Source organism: Solea senegalensis, linkage group LG18 (assembly GCF_019176455.1).
Source record: "Solea senegalensis isolate Sse05_10M linkage group LG18, IFAPA_SoseM_1, whole genome shotgun sequence".
Lineage (NCBI taxonomy): Eukaryota > Metazoa > Chordata > Actinopteri > Pleuronectiformes > Soleidae > Solea > Solea senegalensis.
In genome coordinates, this window is record NC_058041.1 from 6,886,312 (window position 1) to 6,913,259 (window position 26,948).

Genomic DNA, 26,948 nt, shown 5'->3' on the forward strand with positions numbered 1-26,948 from the left:
TATGAAGCCATCCAGTACCACATCTGAGTCATCCCTCTAATAGTGTACCTGGCTCTTCCCCAAGCCCTCTGCTGCTGAAAAATATATGAGTGCTGCAGGTTGGATGGGGGGGGAGAGATGGAGGAGTACCACGCTGCAAAGCTGACTTGCTTTAAAGATTAGTGATTTGAGGATTTGATCAAAGTTTCCTCGCTTCAAATGGCGAGACAGCCATTTTCTAAAAGTCTGTCGGTGTCTCTTTCTTTGTCTGTTCTTAACATAATCCTATTCAATCATGGGGACAAACGACGGGAGGTGATATTTGCATCTGTGCGAGGTGAACCGAGGACAGAAGGAATGAAATGGTCACAAAACAGATAAAAAAAAAAGTAGGAGACCAGTGATGTTTAGATTCCAGCAATAGGTCCATATGTCTCAAAGACCCGGTGCTCCTCCTCCTCCTCCACCTCCTCCTCTCACACAGTTCTGACCAGGTGCTGCAACTTAATTTCAATAAAAAAACAAACAAAAGGAAACTACAGTGTCCATACATTCATATTTTAGTTTGTGGGACCACACTGAAATCAAGAGGGAAATAAGAGAAAAAAAACATGTGCATTTGTGTGTGTGTGTGTGTCAGCCTTTACGAAGATTTAACAAAGGCTCTTCTCCACACATTATGAACATGTTGTTGTCAGCCACAGCAGGAGCACATGTGAGCTTTTAAAAAACAGCACGCTGTTGGTTCATTTACAGTTGAATTGCTTTAAATAATCAGTATTTTCAAACAAATAGAGAAAGCATTAATGCTCGTACGTCAGTCGATGGGTGAAGGGTTTGCTCTTAATTTAGACAGAGTGGAGGATGCTACAGGGAATAATAACAATAACAATAATGATAAAACGATCTCTCCTGAGTTGAATACACCAATGTGGGCTTTTTCGGAAACATTTGGGGTATAATTAAGTGAGTTCATCAATAAATCAGAACCTTCATATCAAAACGATGATGTAATGAAGACGCAAAGATGTCTGACACAGTTATTTCACAATTGCATGACTGAATATTTGAGATGATCAGAATATTCATCTTCATGTCATCGTTAAATGGCAAAACCCAAGATTCAGTACCACTATAGTATTTTAACTTGTATAATTCAATCACCTGAGCATTAAGATAAAAAAAGTGAAGAGAGGATGTGTTTTTGTCTTCTCCCACACATTCACCCTCTTGACTTTATGGATCTGCATTTTAACACCAGACCTGACACAGCACATCTTCCTTTCACTGTCACACACTCCCACCTGCCCGCCCCCCTCGCCGCCTCTGTCTCACATGGCTGCACGTGCTTAAGTGTGCTGCGTTCACGCTACAGAGGAAATGGAAAGACACACGCCAAGCATGGTGTCAATCACACAGGAAATGCTCCTGGAGGGTGTAAGTGTAATGACTGTCCACAGGCTAACGTCAGTGCAGTTCTATCACTAGCATTGCTGCACAGTTGTACATGATTTACTAATGTTCCAGCTCCAGAGAGCGAGACAATGCAGATGTTCTTAGAAGAAGATTTTTTCGATTATCTATTTGAAGAATGATACAGAAGTTTTTACTCAAAATTAAAAAAAAGGCTTAATATTGCAAGAGTTTGGACATAAAATTAGTGAAACATCGGCAGATTATTTCTGCATTAGGAGGCTTCCTTATCCTTTTTTTTAACCTGACTTTTAATCAATTAGAATTTCACTTTCATGCTGAAAAAAATTCATCTAAAACTTTTTTTATTCTCAAAAGCATATAAATGGCTTATGTATGGGCTCTTAATGTGCTTTCCTGGGTGTTTCACTGTGTGTTTTTATCGCTCTTGCCATGTAGCACTTTGAGGCTTATTATTATATCAAATGTAGTCGTTTTAAATGTGTGATATAAATAAAATGCATTATTATCTCACTCAGTGGTTATTGCGTTAGACAACACAAAACTACAGGAAAAAAGACATTTTATAATCTAGGTCCAATGGAGAACGGAAAACCTTTTGGAAATAATTAAGATTTATTTTAGAATTGACTGAGAATGACTAAGATAACTGAGAATCTTAACAATTATAACAAATGATGCCATGGGCAGCCTTTTGCTTGCAGTGTTTACTGAGGTACAGAACAGTAGAGCAGGTCCAGGTAAGGACATCTCCTTTTATATCAGCTTGCTGCCTCCCCTCTCCCTGTGTATCTCCACCTCTCAGCTGTTATCTTTTCTACTTGCTGCAGACAAAAGAGCTGTACTCACAACAGGAGAGCTTAACAAGTAGGCCATTAAATAGACTAGCAGAGGGGAAATGCACTGACAGCAAAAATGGTATTGATTAAAATGTGTATGGAGGGGGTAAAAAAAAAGATATAAAAAGAAAGAACAAAAAGGGTGGGGCGGTCGGTTCTTAGTATACATAGAGAAGTGGAGTTCAGAGGTGAAGCTGCCAAGTGAGTCTTACATCAAAGCAAAGCAGTCCACACACAGTTGCTGAGCATCAGTCCTGCTCCAGGGCTTTGCACAAGCCAGACAAAGAGAGTGGTGATAAACTGTGCCAAAGTGGCCACTGGTTTACATTGTAAACCAATTTTCCATCACTGCCGTATATACAGTATCAGTGCACGGCAGTGCCTCAAGATACATTTGCCTTTATTAACGTGATTAACTCAATTAAGGCTCCACTTGAAGTGTGGCAACATATGAACAGTAAAAACAGGTTTAAATCAGGCCTCCTTGTTAATATTCCCACATAGTACTTCTCTTTCTTTCTGCACAGTAAGCGAGATGTGGGAATGCTGCAGTGAAGAAATAGAGTTGCTGACTACAAGTGTCTCCAATAACAGAAATGTACATTCATATAAATATCGATCTTCACTATGTGATTAAATTACACTTTAATAGTGACAATTAAAGCAGCTGATAACCGGTGGATGGTATGACATGTTTTCCTTACAACTCTTTGCAAGGAGAGAAAATGGAGTGGGCTACAACATGCGCGTTGACCACATGGCATCTGGAGATACACTCTCCCCCATTTCCCTAGGGTGAGCGGGTGAGTGACGGCTATCAATAACCACCACTTGTGCAAGCTGTTGTGTTCGGAGACGCCTTGGTTAAAGAAAAGACAGCCTCGTCACCTCTACATCACCCTGTTTAAGTGATCAGCGGGACATGAAACAGAACCGGAAATGTACGGAGCAAACACGCTTGTCTCTGGGGGACACTGCAGTCGCAGCACAGATGGTGGAAATGGTCCCACACTGGCGAGTCACAAAAGCCAAACAGTGGGAGGGTTACACAAGTGTGTAGGTCAACCCACTTCTGAATCCTACCATTGTTCTTCTCTCTATACCATGAAACTACTGAGTCAAACGTTACTCAGTGATCAGTCGGACCCTCTAACCATGTCAAGCATGAGTAAGGGTTGGCTTGAAAACATGTCGTGTAACTTAATAAGCTGGCACACAGTGAGTCAAACACACAGAGACAAAGACAGGCAGCCTTAATTAGTTGCTCATTACCGAAGGGAGACCACTCACTTTTCTAGTGTCTGCGCCTCCAATTCTGTTCATTAAAGCCAATCAATGTGTCAATCAAAGGATCATCTATTCTCTTCTGCTGACATGCTGCTTCTGTGGTGGGAAGGTTTGAAGATGGAGAATCAATCAGTTTCACTGTGGTTTTAAGGATAAAGTCTTAAAAGTGAAACCTCTACACAAACGACTTCTATTATTTTTACTTTATTGACATATACGGTGTATTTTATAATTATTAAAAAAGAATATGTATAGCTGTATGAGACGTCTGAGCAGACTGAAGAATTTTAAGTCCTTTATGCTTCTGAACTCCTCTGTGCTTACCTGACACACATGTTTTACCATTTGTTGGATCTACATAATGAGCTGATATATGTCTATCGTAGGTCAGTGAGGTTGATTTACTCTGGGACATTAGAGGGAAGGACAAAGGCAAAGGCAGACATTAAAGGACATGGGAGGCTGCAGAAGTTGGTTTTGCAGCACAAGATGAATGAGAGGTGCATTGACTAAAGTGATGTGAAGAAGATGAAGTATGGGTGTGAAGAAAGGTGAAGGGACGGGGAGAAGACGGAAGGGGGGACACGCGAAATAAAGCTTGATGAAAAAACATAAGGTGGGGCAGATTAATGGCAGGTGGGAAATGAAGAAAGGAGGCGGGGACGGGAGCTGAATGAAGGATGGGCAGGAGAACGAAGGAGCAGGGGCAGGGAGAAAAGGAAAGGCATAAGGGTGAAGGAGGGCGGAGAGAGTGGTATAAGGCCAATCATAAGTGGTCTGACAATGGAAGATGGTATGCCGCTGTTGCTGGGTGGAACATGTGTGTTTGGGGGTTGGGGGTGGGGACTGTGGGGCAAATGTAGAGGTCAATGATGAGATGGAGTCTATGCTATAGCAAGGCTCAAACTGAAGCATCTTAACTGTACGGCACTTAACTGATACTTTTATCCACAGTGACAGACGGATGCTATACTATTGTAAGTGATGATATGTGTGTATATATATATATATATATATATATATATATATATATATATACATACACACATATGTATATATTATCATGGGAATACAGAGGCAGTCTCTTTGCAAGTGAGTGGCCAAGCAGCAGCTAACAGATGACCTTATATATAAGGCTTATATACAAGACATTTGCATGTGTGTGTGTGTGTGTGTGTGTGTGTATATGGAGATAAAGTAACATAGGCAAGGTTGAGAGGACGAGGGAGAGGACGAGGGATGGTGATTATATTGGATAATGGATGTTGAAGATGGAGCTGCTTGGCAGGAGTAAAAAAAATAAATAAAAGGAGGAAAACCACAGAGAAGGAGATTATGGATGTTGTTAAGGAGGACATGAGGACATGTGAGGTATCACAGAAGAGGGGATAGGGCAAGATGGAGGCAAATGATCTGCTGTGGTGACCGTCTAAATTGGAGAAGCCGACAGAAGATGCATACTGTCGATAAATCCTACAAAAAAGATGAGGTCTTAAATTAATGGTGTGACAGCAGGAGGCAAATTTGGAGGGAGCCTTTCAAGTTAATTGCACTTGCTATGTGTTTGTGATTGGTGTTCAAAAACAGAAGCTAATTAACAGCAGGGGACAGTGTTTAAATGTATTTTTGTACTGTACAGCCATTCAGAGCAGAACGCTTTGATAAACACAATTTAAAAAAGCAGTTTCTGAATGAAATATAAATGCTAATGAAGTGACAGCATTCCAAATACACTTCAGAGGCAGAGGGAATTCCACGCAAACTGTGTAAACTTTAGATACAAACAACTCTTATCTCAGACAGCATTTAAATGAGGCTTAAATGTCTTTTTTTCTGAGTATTGGATCTGTCAACGGGTCAAAGCTAAATTAGAAGGCTTCATTGTGAAAAGTGCTGTGAAAAGAGCTGTTTTTTTTTAGCTCTATCAGTAAAATGTCTTGAAATGAAAATGGAGAAATAATGTTCATCAAAATGTCTTCGATCCTAAAGTGATGTCTTCACACGGCTTGGTTTGGTCCATGGATTGTCAAGTTAATTCAGTAAAACAACTGATCCAGTGCTTTTGTTGACTCCTCATGTCATTTTATCCCCAATTCACAAAGTGTTCTTTATCCCTGACACATTCACATGGATGCATTTTTGTGCCAGTGTTTGACATTAGAAAAATGTATTGTGCCTCATTCCCACTGGTCAAAAATCCCACTTAATCCCAAGTTTAAATGGGGTTTTGACCAGTATGAATACGTTTAATCGGAATTCACACTTGAGTCAAATTATCCGCCAATGCGCGCAGGCTTTTATTGGCTATGAATCCAAATGATATTAATGAGAACATAAGACCTGGGTGAGCTAATCCTTCTTCGTCTGCTTAATTTTTGGAAGCGATCAAATTCTGCCATCAGTTCCAGCTTAACACTAAGATGCCCATTCATAATCAGGAAATTAGCGTAGCTGGTAGCTATGAATCTTTTAGTGAACATTGTTTCACTAAAACATTGTTTTAGTGAAAACTGTGGTAAAAGTTACAAAAAACAACTTTAACATGATCAACACCAGAATGCAGACCAACCACAGGCAATGGGAATGATAAATGTTTGTTTTTGGTCTGTTTACCTGACTTTAGTGCAAAAGAGGCTTTAGTAAGATCATCACTTTTGACAAATTAACATACACTGCAAAGTGTGTTTGTCCTTGGTGTAGCACATGGTGACAGAAAGATTGCTCGGTATTAAAGGTCTCTGCAGAGGAAAAGTAGGTCAGAGTAACTCATATTCTCAGAAATCCTGGACACATACTACACCTTTTCACTTAAACAGTCAGAAAAGAAGAGTCTAATATTGCGGTCATAAACACAGACATGCAGACACACACACACACACAAATTGGCCTGGCCACTTGGCATCTATAACTCCATCCACAACCAGCCTCCTCCCTCAGGCTGCAGCACCGTGCCAATGAGACAAGCCGGCCTCCACACTGTCCCACATAACAAGGACTCCAAGTGTGCGTCTAAGTCTCATTTATGTGTGCAGGAGAATTTGGGAACTTGGGACTTGGGAGAATTGGAAGTTATACAACAACAATGCACAAAGATTATCCTTCAAGACCCTTTGGCAACCAAAAGGGAGGCAGCATCTAATTCTTCTTCTTAAACAATAAACTACTGCGAATAAATAAACAACACTTTTTTGATACATGAGAGGCAAAATCTTAAAATGTGGAATGTTGTGTAAACACATGCACCTGTAGAATACATTTGCATACAGAAAAAAAATCTTTAAAACTTGATGAATCAAATAATAAGTAGCATGGGAGCCGTCTTCACCCTTGAGAGTGATTTTACATCTGGCAGATGCACACACAAATATTTTAGGATGTTTATAATAAATACTATGATGAATCATTTTTGAACGGTCTGTTAAGCTCTTTCTCTCTGATACACATTTCCATCCCTCTCCTGTTTTTCCTGCTCTCTACTCCATTGTTTTGTTAGCATGTAGCTCTGTCTCTATTCCTCTGTCTGTGGTCTGGGGCGAGATGTGCCATTATTATCTCCAGCCAACAGGGTTATTAATGGATGGCATATGTATCAGACATGCATGGATCCAGTGGTTGCCATGGGAACTGCAGCCGCAGCACCACAGAGAGGAGAGAGAGGAGAAGAGAGAGGGAGGGAGGAGGATGGAGAGAAGTGGAATGTGAAGTGAAAAACAGGTGGGGGAGGGGGAGGAATAGCAGTGGGACGGGTGATGGATGGAGAAAAAAGGGAATAGAGACGGAGGGATGGAGGGAAAGAGGAGTAGAAAGAAGCCCACTTCTATCAAGTCTGAAATATTTGATTCAGCAGAAAGGGGTGACCTTGGTGAGGGAGACAAAGGCAGCTCGGCTTTCCCTCTCTCTGTTTTTGTCATCACTTCTCTCTGCCACCCTCCCTGTCATCGCCTTTTTGTCTCACTGTTATAAATAATGTTAGCTTCATCTCCAGATGAACAAAAAAATGCACTTTGACACATTTATTCAACTACAGTCTTTATTCTTAAACACGTACTAGCCTCTGCAACTAAAACACTCAACAAATCGGATACTTTCTGTGAAAGAAAGATACATGATGTGCTGCAAATCACATGCTCTTTACATTAGTGCAATTACATTTTCTTTTAATCTTTTACTGCCATTCTGTTCATCTCACTCATCTTTTTAACAGGTATGGGCACCAGCCCTCACATCCTGCTCCTTTGTTTTTGCGTAATTACTTTATGGTCAAGCCCTAGACTGTTTATAAGTGGATGCGGTCTTCCACTTAACTGGTTAAAGCTAACCAGGAAGTACAAATATACTGAACAGCCACCTGGGGGAAACTCCCGACATGATTTACAACGTCAGTAAAGACTTTCATTAGGAGTCAATGGTCTCAGTTGGTAGTTTCAGCTCTCAGTTTTGTAAATGAGGTTCATTATCTTCCCATTTAGAGAAAAATAGACAATTAACGATCACATGAGTGGACCCCCATTTGAATGACAGCTGCTATTGCCCAAGATAGGTGCCTGGTTGTAGGTGGTCTCTAAATTCTGGATTAAAACCTAAGTCAAATAGTGAATCTTGATGAGTTCAGATTCTTATAGGTGACGTCTTGACTTCATACACCTAAACGTGTCACTGTGGAGAAACACAACGGTTTCAAACGACACAAATGAGTAAACTTCACTGACATGTCTCATGGCCATGTATCACTATTGCAGACTAACGTGATTCTGGATAGGTCATCTGAACCAGGAACGCACAGGCTGATCAATACGACAGATCTCATACTCCACGTCTTTTTACTCCTCCCATCTCCCCGTTTTTTTCCAGACTTTTTCTCCCACAATCCTTCAGTTTTTCATCCTGTTTTTTGTTCACCGACCAAGGACTCCGCGCTCCCACAAATCCAATCCGCTTGGCAGCGACAGAGACATGGGGCTAAATGTTTTGGGTCCTCAGAGAAGAGGGCAGGAGTAAGGGCATAAACAGTGTACCACAGATCGATAAAAGACTGTGCACTGCACACTAATGCTGACTCATGGCGTAGGATGGGAAAGGGGGGAGGAGAAGGGGAAAGAGAGGAAGAATGAGAGCGAGTGGGAGGTAAAAGGACAAGTGGTGGTGGTGAAGGTTGGAAGAGAGTAAGAAAGAGAAATTATGAATGGACATAGTCGTGTTTGAAGACAGATATGAGGGTGGTAAATGTGTACACATCTATCTCTGAGATGGATCTGGACAGTTTAGGTTGGGCTGAGGAGGAAGGGAGAGAAACTAAGACAAATGTCACGCTGACATCAATTCTTAACCTCGAGAATAAACCATCGGCGGCTGTGACAAATGAGTATTTTCTTTATCGATTAATCCATTAATCCAGAGTTTCCCCAAAACACTGGCGACGGAAAATCTTCACAGACCCGCAGTTTTGATTCAGACAGATTTATCTAAGCAACAGTTAGTCATGGATTCCCACTAAACTTCTTCTTATGACGCAGCCCATATATTGAAATCTAGTGGATCATCAACTCCCAAAAAGTAATTTTCAATATAAAGAGAAAAATAGCAAAATGGAAGATGTATTTGTACATCTTCCATTTAAATTCTGAACATATAATAACTGAGTTTAGCGTCGTTGTATGAAAAGGATTTGCACAGTAAGACCGTTCTTTATAAAATGTGTCCCCATTAAATGCTACGTTTATCTGCTTGTTAAAGCGGCATCCGTCTTTTTTTGATTCAACAAAAGTCAAAGAGGACATTGGCCGAGGGCTAATAACTTCCTGTCAATGACTCCCATCACACACACACACACACCCACATACAAGCAATCAGTCACTGTGGACACTGTCAGCAGTGGTAGGTAGCAGTCGGTGGAACCAAAGTCAAGCTGTTGCTACAGAAACAATCCACAGAGCTTTTTTAAGAAAAACCAATTTCAGCTGCTTACACAACGCACAAAATTACAATGACAGGAAGACAGTGGAGATTATGAGATCTTGGGATTTATAGCTGTCATAGGACGGCTCAGAGAAAAAGAGTAAACACATTTTGCACAGCGGCATGATCTAAACACATTTATAGAATAAGTATTTTATTATTAGTAGTAGTAGAAGAAGTTTGCCATCTGAGAATTGAGGATGTGGTGGGACATTTCCACATTTAACTTTTCAGATCTCAATGGGAAAGGTGTGATGTAGGAAAGACTGCAGCAAAAGAATTACTATGAGCAAAGTAAGACAAATGAATGAGAAGACATTTCAAAAAAATTATAAAAGATGAAGTAAAACTGCCTATTCAACTCATAACAACTCCTCCAACCTCTGATTGCCCTCTGGGCATCATTCAGCCAGTCTACTGTAGCATGGGTAAAACATCTTGCTTCAGGGCACAGCAGATTCCTCTTCATCTGAAATCACAGCTTCCATTTCTATTTCATTCACGGTTTGGTCGTTAACAGAGAAACCAGCTACAAAACACTATGCACCCACACATTCATGTCATACTGATGGGTATAATGACAGGTCATAGTCTATAATTCTTCTACTACTTATTATTATGATATATTCATTTGTATTTAAGAGCTAAAATAAGTAACTTTGCATGGGATTTTAATGTGAAATATGTATGTAGTGATAAGTCAGCAGTTATTTTATGGAATAAAAAGGTGGAAGAAGTCATTAAATATTAGTGAATGAAACCAGGAACATTAGTCTGTCAATGCATTATTGAAACATGACTCTTGCACTGATGGATCTATTTGAGCTGCATGATTTCTTTACCTTTATTTCATCAATGGGTCGATATGCAGAAAGCAACCACAGTGAATTAAACAGAAAATCAGTTAAAGCATACATAAAATAATCTCGGTACATTTAGAATACAAGCCCATGTCTAAAACAAGTCTATTTCAAATCAAGCCAGGTTTCCTCATCTCTTGGTTGGACAATTTTTTTTTGGTTATCAATTAGAGAGGGTGGAACACTGTGATCGCCTGAACAGTCCACTAGGTTTTACAGAGAGTGTTTCTGAGACAGATGCAGGGTGCAGAGTGTCTACACAACTCGTCTAAATATAGGCCAGAGCAGAAGCACATCCATAAATATTTCATCGCTGCCTTCTCCCCAGAAATGAAGAAGCACGAAACCAGGGGATAAAAAGAGACGGGGAGACTAGGCGCGACAGAAAAAGATGAGTAGGAGGAAAGGGGGATGTTCCGGGGGTGGGGGGTAGACTGAGATCAGTACAAAGAAGTAGCCAAAAATAGAATGCAAAAAGAGAGAGAGCGGGGAAACGAAAGATGAGGAGTGAAGGGGAAGGAGGGCTGAAAGCATGGAAATCTAATCCCTCCTCATTTATGGGTAAAATAAGAATAAAGTATGTCTCTAGACAAGTGGTGTGTCATGGCTGATAAGAGGGTGATCTTGTTATGAATGAGTTGCTGAGAATCACTTTGGTTTGTGGCAACTCTGAGTGGTATTGATACATAACTACTTGATATTACTTCACTATTTAAACCGTATCCAAAATCTAATTCAAAATGACATGCAAATAAAAAAAAACACTGTTCAAAACAAATATGGCACATGGACATTTAAATAGCCAGACACAGACATGACAGGAAGAGGGTTTATTAACAGTCTGCTTCTGCCTCGCTGTCACTTTCAAGTGGATAAAGCGCTGCTGCTGTAAGCTGCCTTGCTGACTATTGTGCATATTGTGCACTCTGCAGCATGTTGAAGGAGAGATAAAGGTTAAAGCCGTGTACAGGGAGTGGCGATATACTGGGACACTGCATGCAAAAGATCATATGCTGTGGAGATACTTAGCCACAAGCGCAGTCACACGCACGCTTCCTCATAGGAATTCCTCCTTATGCAGAAATGCGAGCAAACAAACAGGCATATTTGCACATGCACCGTGTGCCCTTTGTCCTGTCGGTGGTTTTACAATGATGGATGAGTCGGCATGCAAAGCACATGGCGGGTCATTACGTGAGGCCCAGCGGAGGCCTTTCATAGCCCGACACCTACAGAGAAGTGAGCTCCACAATGAAAGAGATACCATCACAGATTGGCAATGATGGAGCACACGCGCGCACACACACACACACGGGTTCAAGGAGCTATCCTTTTAAGGAAAATGCACTGACTTAGATTCATTTAACAGGCCACTTCACCCAAAAATACAGATTTTTACTAATTTCCAGAGCTAAATGTGTTATTCGATCATCAGACAGTAGATCTGAGATACATGTCTCATTCCAACAACAACAGAGGACGCTGGGATTGAGAAAGAATAAATACAATTGACAAATATTCGATGTCATAGTCACTTCCTTCAAAGAAAATAAAAGCCCTACACTGCCCTACTTACTGTGTCTCAGTCAAGTTTTACAGTAAAAGATTGAATCCGAGTCTGTAATAGAATGTAAATTAGACAAACACAGAAGCATCATAATGATTTTAAGTTGATTCTTCATTTAAGTGGGAAAAAAGTGGGTGACAAAAAAACTGATTCATTGGAACCAGGTTTTGGTCTCCATGAGGACTACTGGTCCTCACAAGGTCAGTGTTTAAGCTAGAAAAGGTTCTGATACGAGACAACACAAACACACACACACACACCAATATGAGAGGAATGCCCATCTGTCAGCGTGCACACACTCTCTCTGTCTCCGTCTCTCACCCACATACACAGTCACACACACATTGTGCAGGAGTCTGTTCAAACACCAGTCAAATTAAATAAAAACATGCTTCATCAATGGGCCAAAAAATAAGAATGATCCGATTTGAGTGACAGTACCACTGTACCATTGAGTTGTTTCTGGTCACAGTGACCTTTGACCTTGGCCATGGCAGGTACATGATTGTTCCTCATGTAAAAATAAAAGATTCATTATTAATCCTAATAAGTCAGTGCCACAAAGCGCTCACATCTGAGGTCACAGTGACCCTCACCCCTGACCATAACCATCATGATTTAAAAATAAAGTCCTATTTTTGTGTATGTTACAAGTGGGTAACAGTATGTTTCTGCTTAATCTGAAAGAAGTTCCTGAAATATCACTATTATTTAACCAAAGTCCTGTTTTACATTCGTGAACATTTGTACCAAAGATATTGTGTTCACAAAAGTGTGATGGACAAAAGAAAATGTTTTTCAACATAAACATTCTATAACTCTTTGACTGGTAGTTTAGCAACAGTAGTCTGTTACACAACAACTCTTTCTGTTATATAATACAGCTCTCTGTGAATCAGAGGAACATTTTGACTGCCCTTATCAAACCTCACCTAATGTTAAGTGGGACGGACAAGAAATCCACATGCAGTGAGTGTAACCTTATACCGTATTGTGATCACCCAAAAAACAAACACATAACATAACATGTGCTGTTTGCCTATTCTAGAATGTCTTTAAGTGACAAATAAGGATTTATATGCTCCAGAAGTGAATTCAAGGTGTCATGGTGACTTCATTTAAGCATCTATATTAGTGTGTTCCTCTGCTTTGGAGGGTGGAAACAAAACTAACTCTCGCCTTCACTGTCCTGTCCTGAAGAGAGCGCTCAGCACAGCTTAACTGACCACTGCGGTTTAAATGAGGACAGCTGTGACTGCCCGATAATCCTCCAGCCTCATACAGGTCATACAGAGGTGAGCACCTCACTTATGGGCCAAAAGTATTTGATCTGATATTGTGTCATTTGAAGTGTTTCGGCTTATCAGCTTCACTAGGGAGGCTTCAAGGGTCACCCCTTCAAAGATTCAACAATGTAATGTCATCACCACACACAAACAAACAAACAAACACACAAAACAAAAGTAAAAAAAACTGCAATTTTCATGAGATTAGTTTCCTTGGATTTGGTTAATCTGGTGGAAAAAAATACAGAAGCGTGCCCCTAAAAAAATCTCCATTTGAAGGACGAGCTAGCACTGAAACTCAACAAGAATCCGAGTGATCAAAACAACCTTATTTCATTTTTTTCAAGCTAATCACTGGCCACACATTTGTCTGAGTTGTGTGCAACAGACGTTGAGTGGGAACTCGTGGGCTTTTTTTTTTTGGTGCTCTAACAATCACCTGTGTGTGTGTGTGTGTGAAACATTCAGAGGTCACCTGGTAATTACGGTGAGAGAAAATAGCCTTGGCCACATGAGATTCTGCTCGCACATTGATTATACGCCACCCACCACCACCTCAAGTAAATTCTCAACCTGTGGGAAACACCGCCTATTAACGAAGAGTGATTTTTTTGTGTGCATAGTAATTAGAAGAGGCTGAAACCTTTGCCATGGTCTCAGCCACAGGTCATTTCTCAAACAAACTTTTTTTTGGACAACAGATGAAACTGGCCGATAAACGAGTACCTCAACCACTACTTGTTTCCCACTGATTCCCCCACTGCTTACCTCTTGAAGTGGCTGAGCAGGGTGCCGACCAGCTCCCCAATGCGGCTCTCATTGGCAGGGACCATACCCTTCAAGCACACGACCAGATCCCTGCTGTCCTTGGTGTGGAACACAACCAGCTGGTCCTTCCCAGGGGACACGCTCATTCCTGTCACCTGTGACAGAGCCATGAAAGACAGGACACATACAATTTAACACAGATAAACATGTGCTTACTGTGGAAACTGCAGAGAAACAGAAACATGCACACGGGCAGGAAAAACGCATGGAGAAATCTATTATAGCACCAATGCAGCATTTACACAAACACACACACACACACACACACACACACACACACACACACACACACACACACACACACACACACACACACACACACACACACACACACACACACACACACACACACACACACACACACACACACACACACACACACACACAGCTGCACACATGCTTATCAGGGAGTTTGAATCTACACACAGCCCAAAGGACATGAAATCCCCGGGGTGACTGCACCACACTACAAATCATCATCCCTCACATCCAAAGGAAGGAGAGGACCAGAGGACTGTGGTGTGGTTCAGCAAATCTCTTCATTCAATAGGAAAAAAAAAACGTATAATAACATTTATATGTAGAAATACATCTTATCCATTAAACTCTGCCATTTAAACTGTTCTGTGTATCTCAGAAGATGAAGCATTGATGCCACAACCACCCAAACAATAACCATGCTACTGGTTTCCTCAAGGAGATTTTTTGACACAGCAGAAAAGGCACAGCTGTGAATGACAGTCATAATAGGCACAGTAAAATGATATTATATTTTCTATTCTAAAAGATCTTCATGATCCATTATTTATTACCTACTTCAATTGATTTCACAAATACAGAGGGAGGGATTGTTCCACAAAAACTCAGCAAAAGCAACCACATAAATGAATGAACACATAAATCATCTGGGGGCTATAGATGTGTCGGATTTCTCCTCCCAGTTCTGTGCTGAAATAAACTGTATTGATCAGGACCTCAAAGGACTAGGAATGCAAGGTATTATCGGCACGATATTGGCTTTAAAATGTATTATCGTCTATATCTGCAAACACACCAAGATCTGACATTATGACTCATGACCAGCAGGAGAAATAGGCTTCTACCTCCTTGACTTCTACACTGGCTCCCTTTACAACTAGTACTTAACTTTACATTTATTTATTTTGCTCAATTAAGAATGTATATCTACCTCTGATGCGACATGTGCAGGCAAAATATTATGTTAATTTCACTACTGAACTGTACTGTGTTGTAATTGCATTTCAATACTAAACATGTGCTATAGTGCTATTAGAACTTGTGTAACTGCTTCGTTCAGAATCAGCTGTTTATCACGGATTTTCGTATTCCCGTAGAAGCCTCTGAATTAAAACCACTAGAAGCTCAACTTCAACTATTCTCTATGGGACGACACAGAATAGATTTTTTTCACTGCAGTGAGCTCGACGGTGATTTGTGAAATGCGGCAAAAACGTCACTTCCAGGGAAGTTCAGCTTCTCTGGGAGTCAATGAAGCAGTGGGCGGGGTGCGGACACGAGGGGAAGTCTGAAGTCTGTGTATTTATTTTAGTTTGTACATATACACTGTAACACTTTTGTAGCATCTTGTTCATACATAATAATCGCGTTTCCTTGTTCTGGTTGCTCACTTGCAGAATGTACGCATCAATAACTGGGCCTGAAAAGAGCTTCCACTGTTTCAAAGACCAGCAACAACCACTGGAATATCGATACTGGGTATCGGCCCAAGCACTTCCGATATATCAATTGAAAGCAGAGCGGCTTTAAAACAGAGAAAACAGGAACAACATAGTATTCTGTCTTATACTATCCTATAATGTCTCTACATTCCTCCCTTGTGTTGTGATATGTCTCTGTGATCTGAGCTCAGGCATTTGAGTGTGAAGGAAACAGCCATGGGGCAGTCAGCCACATGCATTAATATCCACTCACCAACACTGTGACGCTGTGGAGATGAACGGGGACAGTCTGTCACCGGCGGCTACACATCTAGCTAGTTTACTTAGCTCCAGCGTGACGCCCGTGACTTCAGAAACAAACACTACACATAATCATCACCATGAATGAGGGCCTTGAGCAATACCTCTCTGTCTCGCAATCCAAGCGCAGTTAATTGTGCGAAACCAGTGACATTTACATTTTTATTAAAGGCTTAACTGATTGGAACGAGCGACTGTGTTCTAATGAATCGGCTAATGACACGTTTTGATTTGTTTCCTTGTTGCGTTTGCTTTTGTCTTAAGTCGCTCAATCAGTTTTACCCCAAGTATGAAATCCATTAGAGGCATTTATCTACCCGGCCATCTGCTCACTTGTTTGTCACTGCAATCTGCGGCAAATGTGAAAAAAATAACAACAAAAAACCTGAGGATCTTCAAACATTTCATTACTGCGATGAGAATGATAAAGAGTATAGAATTTAAAGGCTAAATTGTGCAATGATTTGTGAGTTCATTTGTGCTAATTCAAGGCCCCAGACTGCATGCTGTGCAATCTGTAGGAAATCCAAACTAAAACAGAAAATTCCTGATTTATTACAGTGAGATTGGTCGTTGCTGATCATGTTCCCTTATTCCTGCTTCTTATATTTAAGATTTTCTACTTTATCCTAGACTGTTGATGAGAAATTTGATCAAGTATTGACTATTGTGTATAATTCTGCATCTATTCGGCACTACAGTATTAGTGAGAGACAACTTGGACCACGGTGGTTTGTGTCACGCGCTCTCTGGTCTGAATTCACTGGTTGTCATGAGGACATAATTTAAACCCCCGGTTTATTCTTATGGGAGAGTCTTATTGGTTATATAACACATCCCAACAGTGCTGTAATGATATGAGGGGTGACGAGAGCAGCACGAGCACACACTGGAGGCTCGGTGATCAAATGACTTTAATATAATCAGCTTAGCTGTGCAGCCCTTCATGTTGTGAGGCTGTGAGTGCATTGCAGTGGACATTTAAAAAATAGTCATCTGAAATGATCAATTTAGCAAAAACAATTTAGTCAAATCCTCATTTAGATCTTATGTATTAATAGATTTGAATTATTTGAGAAATTATTCCAGAAAGAAGCCACTTTTTTGTTCATAAAACTTAAGTGTTCACTATAACGTCTATATGGACACACTGGAGCTTGGTGGTGTTTGGAGGGATCAATATGTAGAAAAACAAACAAACAAACAAACAAACAAACAAACAAACAAGGCGAGAAAAAAATGCACAGAGAACAAAAGAAGCAGGGATCAAAAATAAGCTTTGCCAGAAGAAAAAAAATGGAAGGAAAAGAGACCGATTTGTGCACATGCCTGAACGACACCAGACATCAGCTGATCTGCCCTGCTGCTCGGTATCCATGACAACGCTGTCTCCTGGGAAGTTGGCATGACAACGACGGGAAGAGAGAAGCGGCAGCAGAGAGGGAAAGATGGGGAAAGACAACAGTAAGATAGGGAGAGGCGTGTGTATGGGGGGGAGTCAGAAATAGAGTGAAAAAGATGGAAACTGAAAGGTGAACAGAGACGGTGAAAAGCTGTGAGATGACTCACTTCAGATCAGATATTTATTGAGCAGTGTTTCCTTTATTCTGTGAGAAATGTGGCGCAATGATCTCACTTTTGCGGCGCAGGCATTAGTTGGTGCATAAATCCTTTGGCAGATGGCTGTTGGCTCCTCACTAAAGTACTCTCCATCTATCAGCGGGGCCATTCTCTTCTGCTGCCCTGCAGGAGCGGCACTAAGTACACGGTGTAGGACAGCCAAGAGCATTCTGCGGTGTTAGCCCATTGGTGCTAATCAACAACGAGCTAACTGCTCTCCCCTCTGTTTGACCTTTTACGATCAATATAGCTCCACGTCACGCTGCTGTGACTCTCAGTCTAGATCCCTATCGCTGGCTCATCCTCCTCCTCCTCCTCAACGTGTTTTCTTTCTGCTACTCCTCTTGACTTTTATCTTGACCAATCTACTGTCCAATGCCGTTTAAATAAGCCTAATATTATGGATTCAACGGAGCAGTAGCAATGATCCACCACAAATTATGACCAATTAATAATTTACCTTTTTACACAAATACAATTTTTAGCTGAAACAAATCAAGACACGAGGCAAACTCACAAGTGTAAGGGTGTTTGTAGAAAAGGAAACAACGTCATCATGAGACAACAGGAGCACAAAGGAAAAAAGAGATGAGGTTTTTTTTTTAAGGGGAACAAAGATATGAGATTCTTCACAAGTGTCACAGTGTTTCAGTCTCGGGCTCACAGCTGGCGACTGTGAATCTACTGCGCAAATCCTCCTCAAACCAAAATCGTTCAGTTCGTAAACATTTGACCTTGTTGTGCCTCTTAACAACAGCATGACTGTGGATGTGGGACTGAGTCATCATAAAATAGCATGTGTGTGTGCGTGAGTATTCATAGTAACACGGGAACATGTCAGTGCACGAGTGTGACTCACTGATGTGTTTTCGTTTTGTTTTTGGACTTTAATGAAGCTCTTTGGCTCAAAGGGAATAGAATTATTTAAGGCTGTTGATACATAAACAACACTTGTCGCTAGATTTACAGTTTGTTTTTGGCTTTGGAAAAAACAAAAAGTAGAATATTTAATTCTGTATATTATAGTGCCTTGGTCAAAGTCCCCTGTTTCTGTCCTACAACTCTGATGGCTCCCAGTGTGCCTTGGGTGTGAGAAGGAGCCTCATGAATCAAGTCAAGAGTTTGTGTGACACCCTGAATGACCATTAAACTACAAAACCCCTTAACTTCTGCTCTCCGTCTCCCTCAATTTCTTTCTCTCCCTCTGCCACCATCTGTCTAAACTCCCATCTCCACATTCTACTTCCAGATGCAGCGATACAAGCTTTGCGTGTCCGTCTCCAGGCTCTCTAATTCCCTCTTGTCACTTTGTCAGATTGAACACTGGGATGTCTTGTCATGGCTGTCACTGCAGAGCAGCTTCATATCTCACTCATTTCACCAGATGACGAGGGAGGGGGGGGGCACAGAGATTAATGTGCTCTCACCTTCTCTTCCTGTCTTATTTCTTTCTCACCTCCAAGGTCGGTGGTGCACTGAGCTGTATTAGCAATAATACAGCATTAATGAGGAATATCACTTTCTTTTTCATGTTTTCCAATATTGCAGCTTGTGCGAAAGACCTTGCATAAATTAGCATGCATATGCTCTAGTGATATGATTTTTTTTTTTTAAACCTTCAGCATGAGGACATGGTATACTGCAGTAGCTGGTTATCTTCACTTCAAACGGCTGCTGAAGTGTAGAGTGTGTTTAGATAACGGGTTTGATATACATCTGTAATTTGTTTATGGGAATTTGGGAAGAATGTGTTTTTTTAAATTGTCAAATAGTGGCACGGATGTTGATTAAACACATTTACAGAGAGAAAAAAAACACAAAATCTTATCTTCTTATCTTATCTTAGTGTCTTATTCAATTCTGTATCATGCACATGTTTTATTTATAACTTTGTTGCTCTCGGTTTCTCCTCTCTATCAGTGACACCTTTTTCTTTTCATTAAGTACGACAAAATCCATTTGCTCGATTAAGCTGATCAATAGCTGTTGAGTTTGTGCCTCCCAGAGGATTTTAGCCATGAGGAAATAAAAAAGAAGCATAAGATCAGCGGAATATTACATGACGAGGCTGAGAATCAGTGCAGGTAGCTTAGAATAAAGACTGGAAATTAAAAGTGTATTTGCTGTTTTCTAACTAGGTCATTACATTAAAAGGAAAAAGCAGAGTGTGTGAGATGACTGGGGGAAATGCAATATTTTTTTTTTGCAGCACTTGTTGTTGTTGAATGAAGTCAACACACACAGGATACATTTGCCATGGGAACAGCCTCATGTGCGGGCGACCTATCAGAGCATGAATAAGAATCCAAACAAGCCAATTATTGAGGTGAGAGAAAGTTTTGCATAATTGAAATGTTGCCAAATATAAACTAGGACTGGTGGGAAATCAGAGGTAACGCTGTCATGTGTCACCTCAGCTTCTGCCGGTGCATCAGAGCACTAATCTCAAATAGAGCTTCAGCTAATACTTGTTTTCAATCACAATAAACGAGTTTACACCAATCCATGATAAAATCTCATAAAACTGTACGAGTTGTAAAGAGGAAAAATTACTTGTGTTGTATGGTGTAGAACTGAAACTAAAGTACCAGCATTTTCACTACTTCCTTTGATTAAACCTGTGAATCTGTGTTTGCTGGTTAAATGACCATAAAGAGAGTTTCATCTTCATTTTATAACCATCAAGTTGCACATCTTTGAGTTTGTGGCAACAGACGCGTAAATGACAGGTTGGTCATAATCATTTACAGCCTGAAGGTGTTCTTAAGAAAAATCAAACAACAAGATACAAGTCATAAAAATAAACATAACTTTTGAGTGCGAATGTAATTTGTTATCACATTGCCAAAGATGCCAAAGAAACTGTGTTAGATTGTGAGTAAACTGCCTCTCCTGAATTCTTACAATCTCTAATCGAGGCAGACGTGAGCTTTTAATTTGTCACATATTCATATTTCCTCTTCATATATAAATATGAAACTCATAAGTATTGTGCGCCGTTAGATTTTCATTTTCAGGCTGCGTAAAGTCTGCAATTTAATACGAATAACAAAGCAATTCTGCGTGAGCCATTCTCAATGTAACGCACACTGGTTCACAAAAACATGAAGCAGTGCTTTTTGAATTTGCATCTATAATCACTTATATTCAGCCAGTATACTCTACATTATGAATCATCTTCTTTTTTCTTTTTTACACAAGGATGTCCTTCCTGATGCAACCCACCCATTGATTCAGGCTTGGCACCAGCACTAGGAGTACAATGGATGTGCCCCGCCCCCCTTGGCTGGATTCACAGCAAAGGATATTGGCAATACCTGCTCTAAAATGCTTTAATAAGTGCAGTATATGTCATCAAACATGATACCCTGTGGTGTTTGTTTTTTTCTAATAACAGAAAGTGTCATACGTTATAGAGGGGGATGCTCTTCATGGGCTTGTACTGCTTCAGGGCGTCCATCTTGTACAGGTGGCGGTCAGTGATGAGCACCACTCTGTCCTCTGCCTTGTGGAAACGGTTGATCTGGGAAACACAATGCTCCTCATTAGTCACCCCACAGGACACAGTTAAGCCCTCACAAACACACCAACAGTTGGGTGTATCTGTTATCTAGATACGTTTTGGGACTGTGTGTGTGTGTGTGTGTGTGTGTGCGTGTGGTCAGTGTTGGTTAAATTCACCTTGCGCACATTGCAGGAGAACAGGACTCTCATGAATTTGTCTTTCCGCTGCAGCTCGCTGGAGACGAGTGTGAATGACGCTGCTGTGTCGGGGCTGTCTCGCTTCTGTGAGACGTTGTTAAATAAAACACACACACACACACACGCAGAGAACCCATTAAAAACACTTCAGCATAGAAAGTAGTTAGTTAACAGTTACTTATTCCGGCTCATATCAACCCAATACACCTTATTTACAGTCCTTCTCACTTAAAGGTCATTAAAAATCTACCTGTTCTATCAGGACAGTGCTTTAAATGGACAAGATGCCAGTTCTCTCTTTAGGTTGTCTGTCCAATTCATTATTACAGCCCCGAATAATCACTTTTCAGGGTCCACTACTGGATTTGTTCACTTGTCTAGTGTTTGTTTCTCGTGTCTCAAGTTTTTATTTTTGAACAAGAACAAATATCTATTATGCAGATAATCCGCTGTGGCGACCCCTAAATGGAGAAGTATCAATAATACAATATTCATGTTTAGTTATATTCACTGGCCCCTTGCCACATTTGTGTCACGGAGGACAGCACATCATAAGAGGACACAAAATAAAATCGTTAAATAATTGTTGGAAATGTTAAAGATAATCTACATCCAGTCTTTAGTTATTTTAATAGAGACTGATTATTTAAATAAATAGATGTTGTGAACATCAAAAACATCTTGGTGGTATGGTATGGTAAAGAATCAACATAAACATGTAAGACGTAGTATGTAGTATGTGTTAAAATAAACCATAGATGATGGTCATGTATTATTTGAAATAATAATAATAATAATAATATGATTAAGTAGGATTCTTGTTATGAATCAAGAAATATTGATATCATATACATTACAGCATTAATATGAATTTTACAGGCATTTTCTGAAATTAATTTTAGAGACACAAACACCAGCTGATACATAGATTCACAGATTTTCTCCTACTTACCAGATAGTTTCCTTCCCAGGCTCTTTGAAGGCCTAAGTCCGTCCTGTGGCCCTTCAGGGCCTCCAGACTGGCTACCTTGGCCCTCACCTGCAGAGTCTCCTCTGGAGAAAGGCCTTTGATCAGTGTCCATGCCCACCACCTGGAGGTAAACACATCAAAACACACAAAGAGAAAATCAAGAGTATGGAGGGGGAAAAAAACACAACTATTTTCTCTACTGAGAGTAGTGTACAGTTCCTTGATGGTTGGGCCAGTGGAGTGACAGAGCAGGACTACAGCAGATGCCAGGTGTGGTGTATTTATTGGCCTTTTACTCATAGACCCTGACAGCCAACATCATTTTCTAGGACGGCTATTTTCCCAACTGTGTTCAGCTTCAAATGGGAAAAAACAAAACAAACACACGTTGTGATGAAAGGCCGTGATAAGTCTTTGATGGAGGAAGAAAATCAATGACCAGTGTGAGCCCGAGGCAAAAGGAAATGTGTGTAAGATTCTTCAAATGGAGTGATCTGGATGTAAAGTACCACATGAGGCCCGATGTGTTTGTGTCCTGCTGCTGAGTTTTCTCCAACAAAGGGCAAATTTAAAAACATTTTGGCTGTAAGAGATACATCCCCGTCTTGGCTGAACACACAGTAAACTATTCAACATTTACATGTGGTCTCATTTCATACTTATCACTTATCCGTTTACTTATTTAATCACCGGCATTGCTCTCGACCCCGTCTGAGTACCTGTTGTAGATGTTCTTGAGCGCCTCCTCGAACTTGCGCAGGACTTTGGGGGGCGTCGGCCACTTCACGTGTCTGCCGTAGTCCTTCATGGAGCGGACGTTCTTGAAGCGACGGATGACCTCACGGATGTAGGACTTCACCTTGTAGCGGCGGTACGCCTGAAGGATGACGAGCGCCGCTCGCATCCGCCGGTAACGCATTCTGGCGATGGTGCCCCTCCACACCTGGAGACGACAGACGATACAGTTTTATATTCAATAATTATCATTTCACCACCATTTCTTTCTTTGTAAGTGATGTGTCTTTCTCATTTTATTTTCTTATGGCAGCTCCTCGGCTCTTAGATGTCTTTGAAAACCTACTATTACTCCATGGCGTTTAACACAGGTTGAGTTGGACTTCATTGTTTTTGTTTGTTTGTTTTACTTCTTATGCATTTTTACTATGCTCTGTATCGTTTTTAAATGTTTCATGTTTTTATGCTTTTCTATTTACACTGATTTCATTTTGTTATTTGACATCGTTTATCGCAGTGTAATATAATGAGATGATCTTTGTATACATTTCAAAAGAATTTGCTATCGTCTCATTTATTCATTTCTTCTGCAATCTCAGAAAAATGAGTAGTTCTCACTCTTTGCTCACAAGAGGACTCATAAGCTATTTAACAACTGACAACTATAAGCTGAGGAGGAGCTGCACTAATGCAGAAAGGATTATGGGACATTTAGAACTGCTACATCTAGATGTGATTTATTTAGCAGAATTGTCATCACTTCCCCCCCAGGCTATTTTAGGCTTTACGCACTGGTGGTAAAAAAGCTGACCATGAAGAGGCTCCACCTTGTGCCTTAACATCTAAATCATCTGTAAATACAGCACAACTGCACTGCAGTGGCTCGACTACAAATGTGTGCCACATGTGCGTGTTTTTCAACTCACAGTTGTACAAATTATATCATCGCTGTATATTATTAGAATTCACTAGACACTGTTAGATATTAATTTCCGGTGGAAATGAATGGATTCAGGCAAAAATATGGAGTGAAATAAGGACCCTCATGCCTGTAACCAAGCACAGGTTGAATGGCTATTAGACCCTCTAAAACATGAATAATAGATGTAAGTAGGACCCAAGGGAACCATAATTCTTGATCCACTCTCACTAAAAATCACCTCCATATGCTTCACCTTTCACTGTATTCTCTCTCTCCAACACACACACACACACACACCTTCTCAATTATTTACATATTTAAATGACTACATTGTACCTCAATAACACTATGCAATCAGCAATAGTACAGCTACACACACTCTGCTTCACAGGCCACCTCCAGGATTTCATCTCACTGCAATAATGCACAGTGCTCATGGAGATCATGAATATTTAAGTGTGGGGGAGGCCAGCGGGCGAAGAAAAAGGATTTCCTATTTGCATATTTAAACTGTGGAGGAGGTTGTTCTCACCTGATGGGACTGGTGCCGTAATAAATGGCCCGAAAAAGAAGATAAGTCATGTCCGACTGGAAGGTTAATCCTCGTTTCATGTCCATCGAAATGTGATAACCTTTTAACAGTATTATCTGCAACATATTCAGTCTAGAATATGTGTTGATGTTGTACTTTGGCATTATTTTATAATGTGTAACCTCATTTTTGGACTAAAGGAATGCAGCATGGAGTCGTCTCTGCTGTGAGAGTCATAATAACTGACTATTAACTGAGAACAATGAAAGAAGGTCAGGCAGCAATCTATGCACTAGGCCAGTCTCAGAAAAGTAGGGTTTTATTTTATGATCTTTAAAGCTTCCGTGTTAGTGTAATCATGTGGTTTGTCCAGTAGGCTGAAATTGGCCTTGTTGGATTCCCAGTTTTAAATTACTGATACAAAATACTGACCTGCTTTCTGTGTACAAAATTCCTCATAGCTTTTAGGCCGACATGGCAGAACTGGATCATAGCTTCAATACGTCGTTCAAGAACAGCTACTGTACATATTCATCACTACGTGACCCCTGAGATCACTCGCCCACATGCTCATGGTGACGGCAGTTGGAGAAAATGAATAATTTCCACCTTCTGGCTCGACGGCAGCTGATGTAGTCGTCTGTGTGTAAGAGGCGAGCCATATTCGGCACATTATGGTAAATCATCATCTCAAAACATGATTGGCAAAGTGGCCATATGGTGTAAATACTACACTGCGAGTGAAACGAAGCTTGCAATCAAACATGCAACCAATTATTATTTTGTAAAATCGCATCGTATTATTGTGATTTCAAATTGAATTTCCAAAAATACACAATTAAATCTAGTATGATATTTATGGGCCTCCCTCTTTTTCTTTTTTTTTGCAGTTTTTTCTAGGGCACATATTGGTATTCTATGGGTTTTTTTCTACTGTAAATGATATTATATTATGTTTGTTTCTCCATTATTGATGTGGCAATAGTGTCGGGCTTTCGTAATATAATAAACTCAGCATTGATGGTGTTTAGAAACATAAATGTAGAAAAATCTCAGCATGTCGAACAAAGAATACAGAATACCCACAGTCGCAAAGCAAAAAGTGGCTAAATCTGATTTTCACTGGTATCTCAGTGAAAATGTTGCCTGCCCGGTGTCCACATGATGCACAGTCCTTTTTGCCAGAGCAACAACTGTGTTAATTTGAGCAATAAATCACTAATTACATTGTAAATGACTCGGGTTGGAGGCGAGAAGAAAAGACCATAAAGCCACAGTGAGTGAGATAACAACAGACTTAAACTGTCTCCGACGTCTGTGGAGCCTCATTAAGGTGTGAGACAGGTGGAAAGTGGCGAGGGGTTAGAATTATGACGAGACAATCGGGGCATAAACACACTTTCAGCCCCTCAAACAGCAGAGCGGGTTGGCCGCGACGATGGTAGCAAGCTGATGAAGATGGCACTCGAGGGAACTGTGGATAAATCAGACCAATAACAAGGCCCCTGACAGTCTGCCCCCCTCCCGCCCCCCTCTGGCCAATAAAGCCCTCTGATCATCCCTTTAGAGTCTCTGCCATCATGGAGGCTGCCCTCACCTTGCACCAGGCGCAGGATTTACGAGATCATCAAAGCCAGATTGAGGATTTCGCCACCGCAACAAAGCCAAACATGTTGTGGTTTTGTTTCAGGGGAGGGGAGGGGCGGGGTGTGGCAGAATTGAAATGCATACTGGGTAAGAGCATTCACAAATCACACGGTGAGAGGTGGGAGGTTTCAGCTGAGAACACAGACAACACCCATGACTTACAACTGGAAGTCTTTTAATCGTACAGCACTGAGGACTGTTGCTTTAACCAAAGGACATCAACTGTGATGCAGCCCTGGCTGTCTTTAAACAACCCTTCACCTCACTGTGAAAGAATAAAAGAAGACATGTCCAAACTCTCACACGGAAAGACAGATAGACCGGTGTGCACCACTGACACGCTCCACTGCGATCCAATGTGGAACACCCGAGTTTCCACGTCCTCTGGGGGATATTGAGTGGGCTTCCCAGTGACATGCTCGATACACGCGGTGGGCGAGGGAGGGGAGGCGGGATCAAGAGTGTGTGACACAATTAAGTGAACCTGCAAAGTGCTCCCACCGCAACGCATCAAGGGAAGACGCTGGGCCGCGGCTCAGGCCAGCAGTCATTATCGTCAGTCAATAAAAAGCTTGGGTGAGCAGTGCATACTCACTATAATCAGAGGCTGAATCCCTCTTATCTTGAATCCCAGGGCTGTATCATATTCAATGTTTAGCTCAGAGTTAATATACTCTAATGACGTGAAAGAACTGTGTTGAGGTGGATCCTCCCCAACACAGTCCTACTGAAAGGGACAGTATTGAAGAAGAGATTGAATGGCTCTGGACGGTCCATCCATCAAT

General features: G+C 40.9%; 1 protein-coding gene across 1 annotated transcript in view; it reads right to left on the reverse strand.

The window, feature by feature from the left end:
* Nucleotides 1–26,948, reverse strand: part of myo1d (myosin 1D) — a 74,005-nt gene that overhangs the window by 6,860 nt on the left and 40,197 nt on the right. The window contains exons 17-21 of the mRNA XM_044013988.1: nt 23,047–23,270; nt 22,310–22,448; nt 21,337–21,441; nt 21,065–21,178; nt 13,976–14,130 (exon numbers count right to left, since the gene is read on the reverse strand). Coding sequence (XP_043869923.1) covers nt 13,976–14,130; nt 21,065–21,178; nt 21,337–21,441; nt 22,310–22,448; nt 23,047–23,270 — 737 coding nt within the window. The remainder of the gene's footprint in view (nt 1–13,975; nt 14,131–21,064; nt 21,179–21,336; nt 21,442–22,309; nt 22,449–23,046; nt 23,271–26,948) is intronic.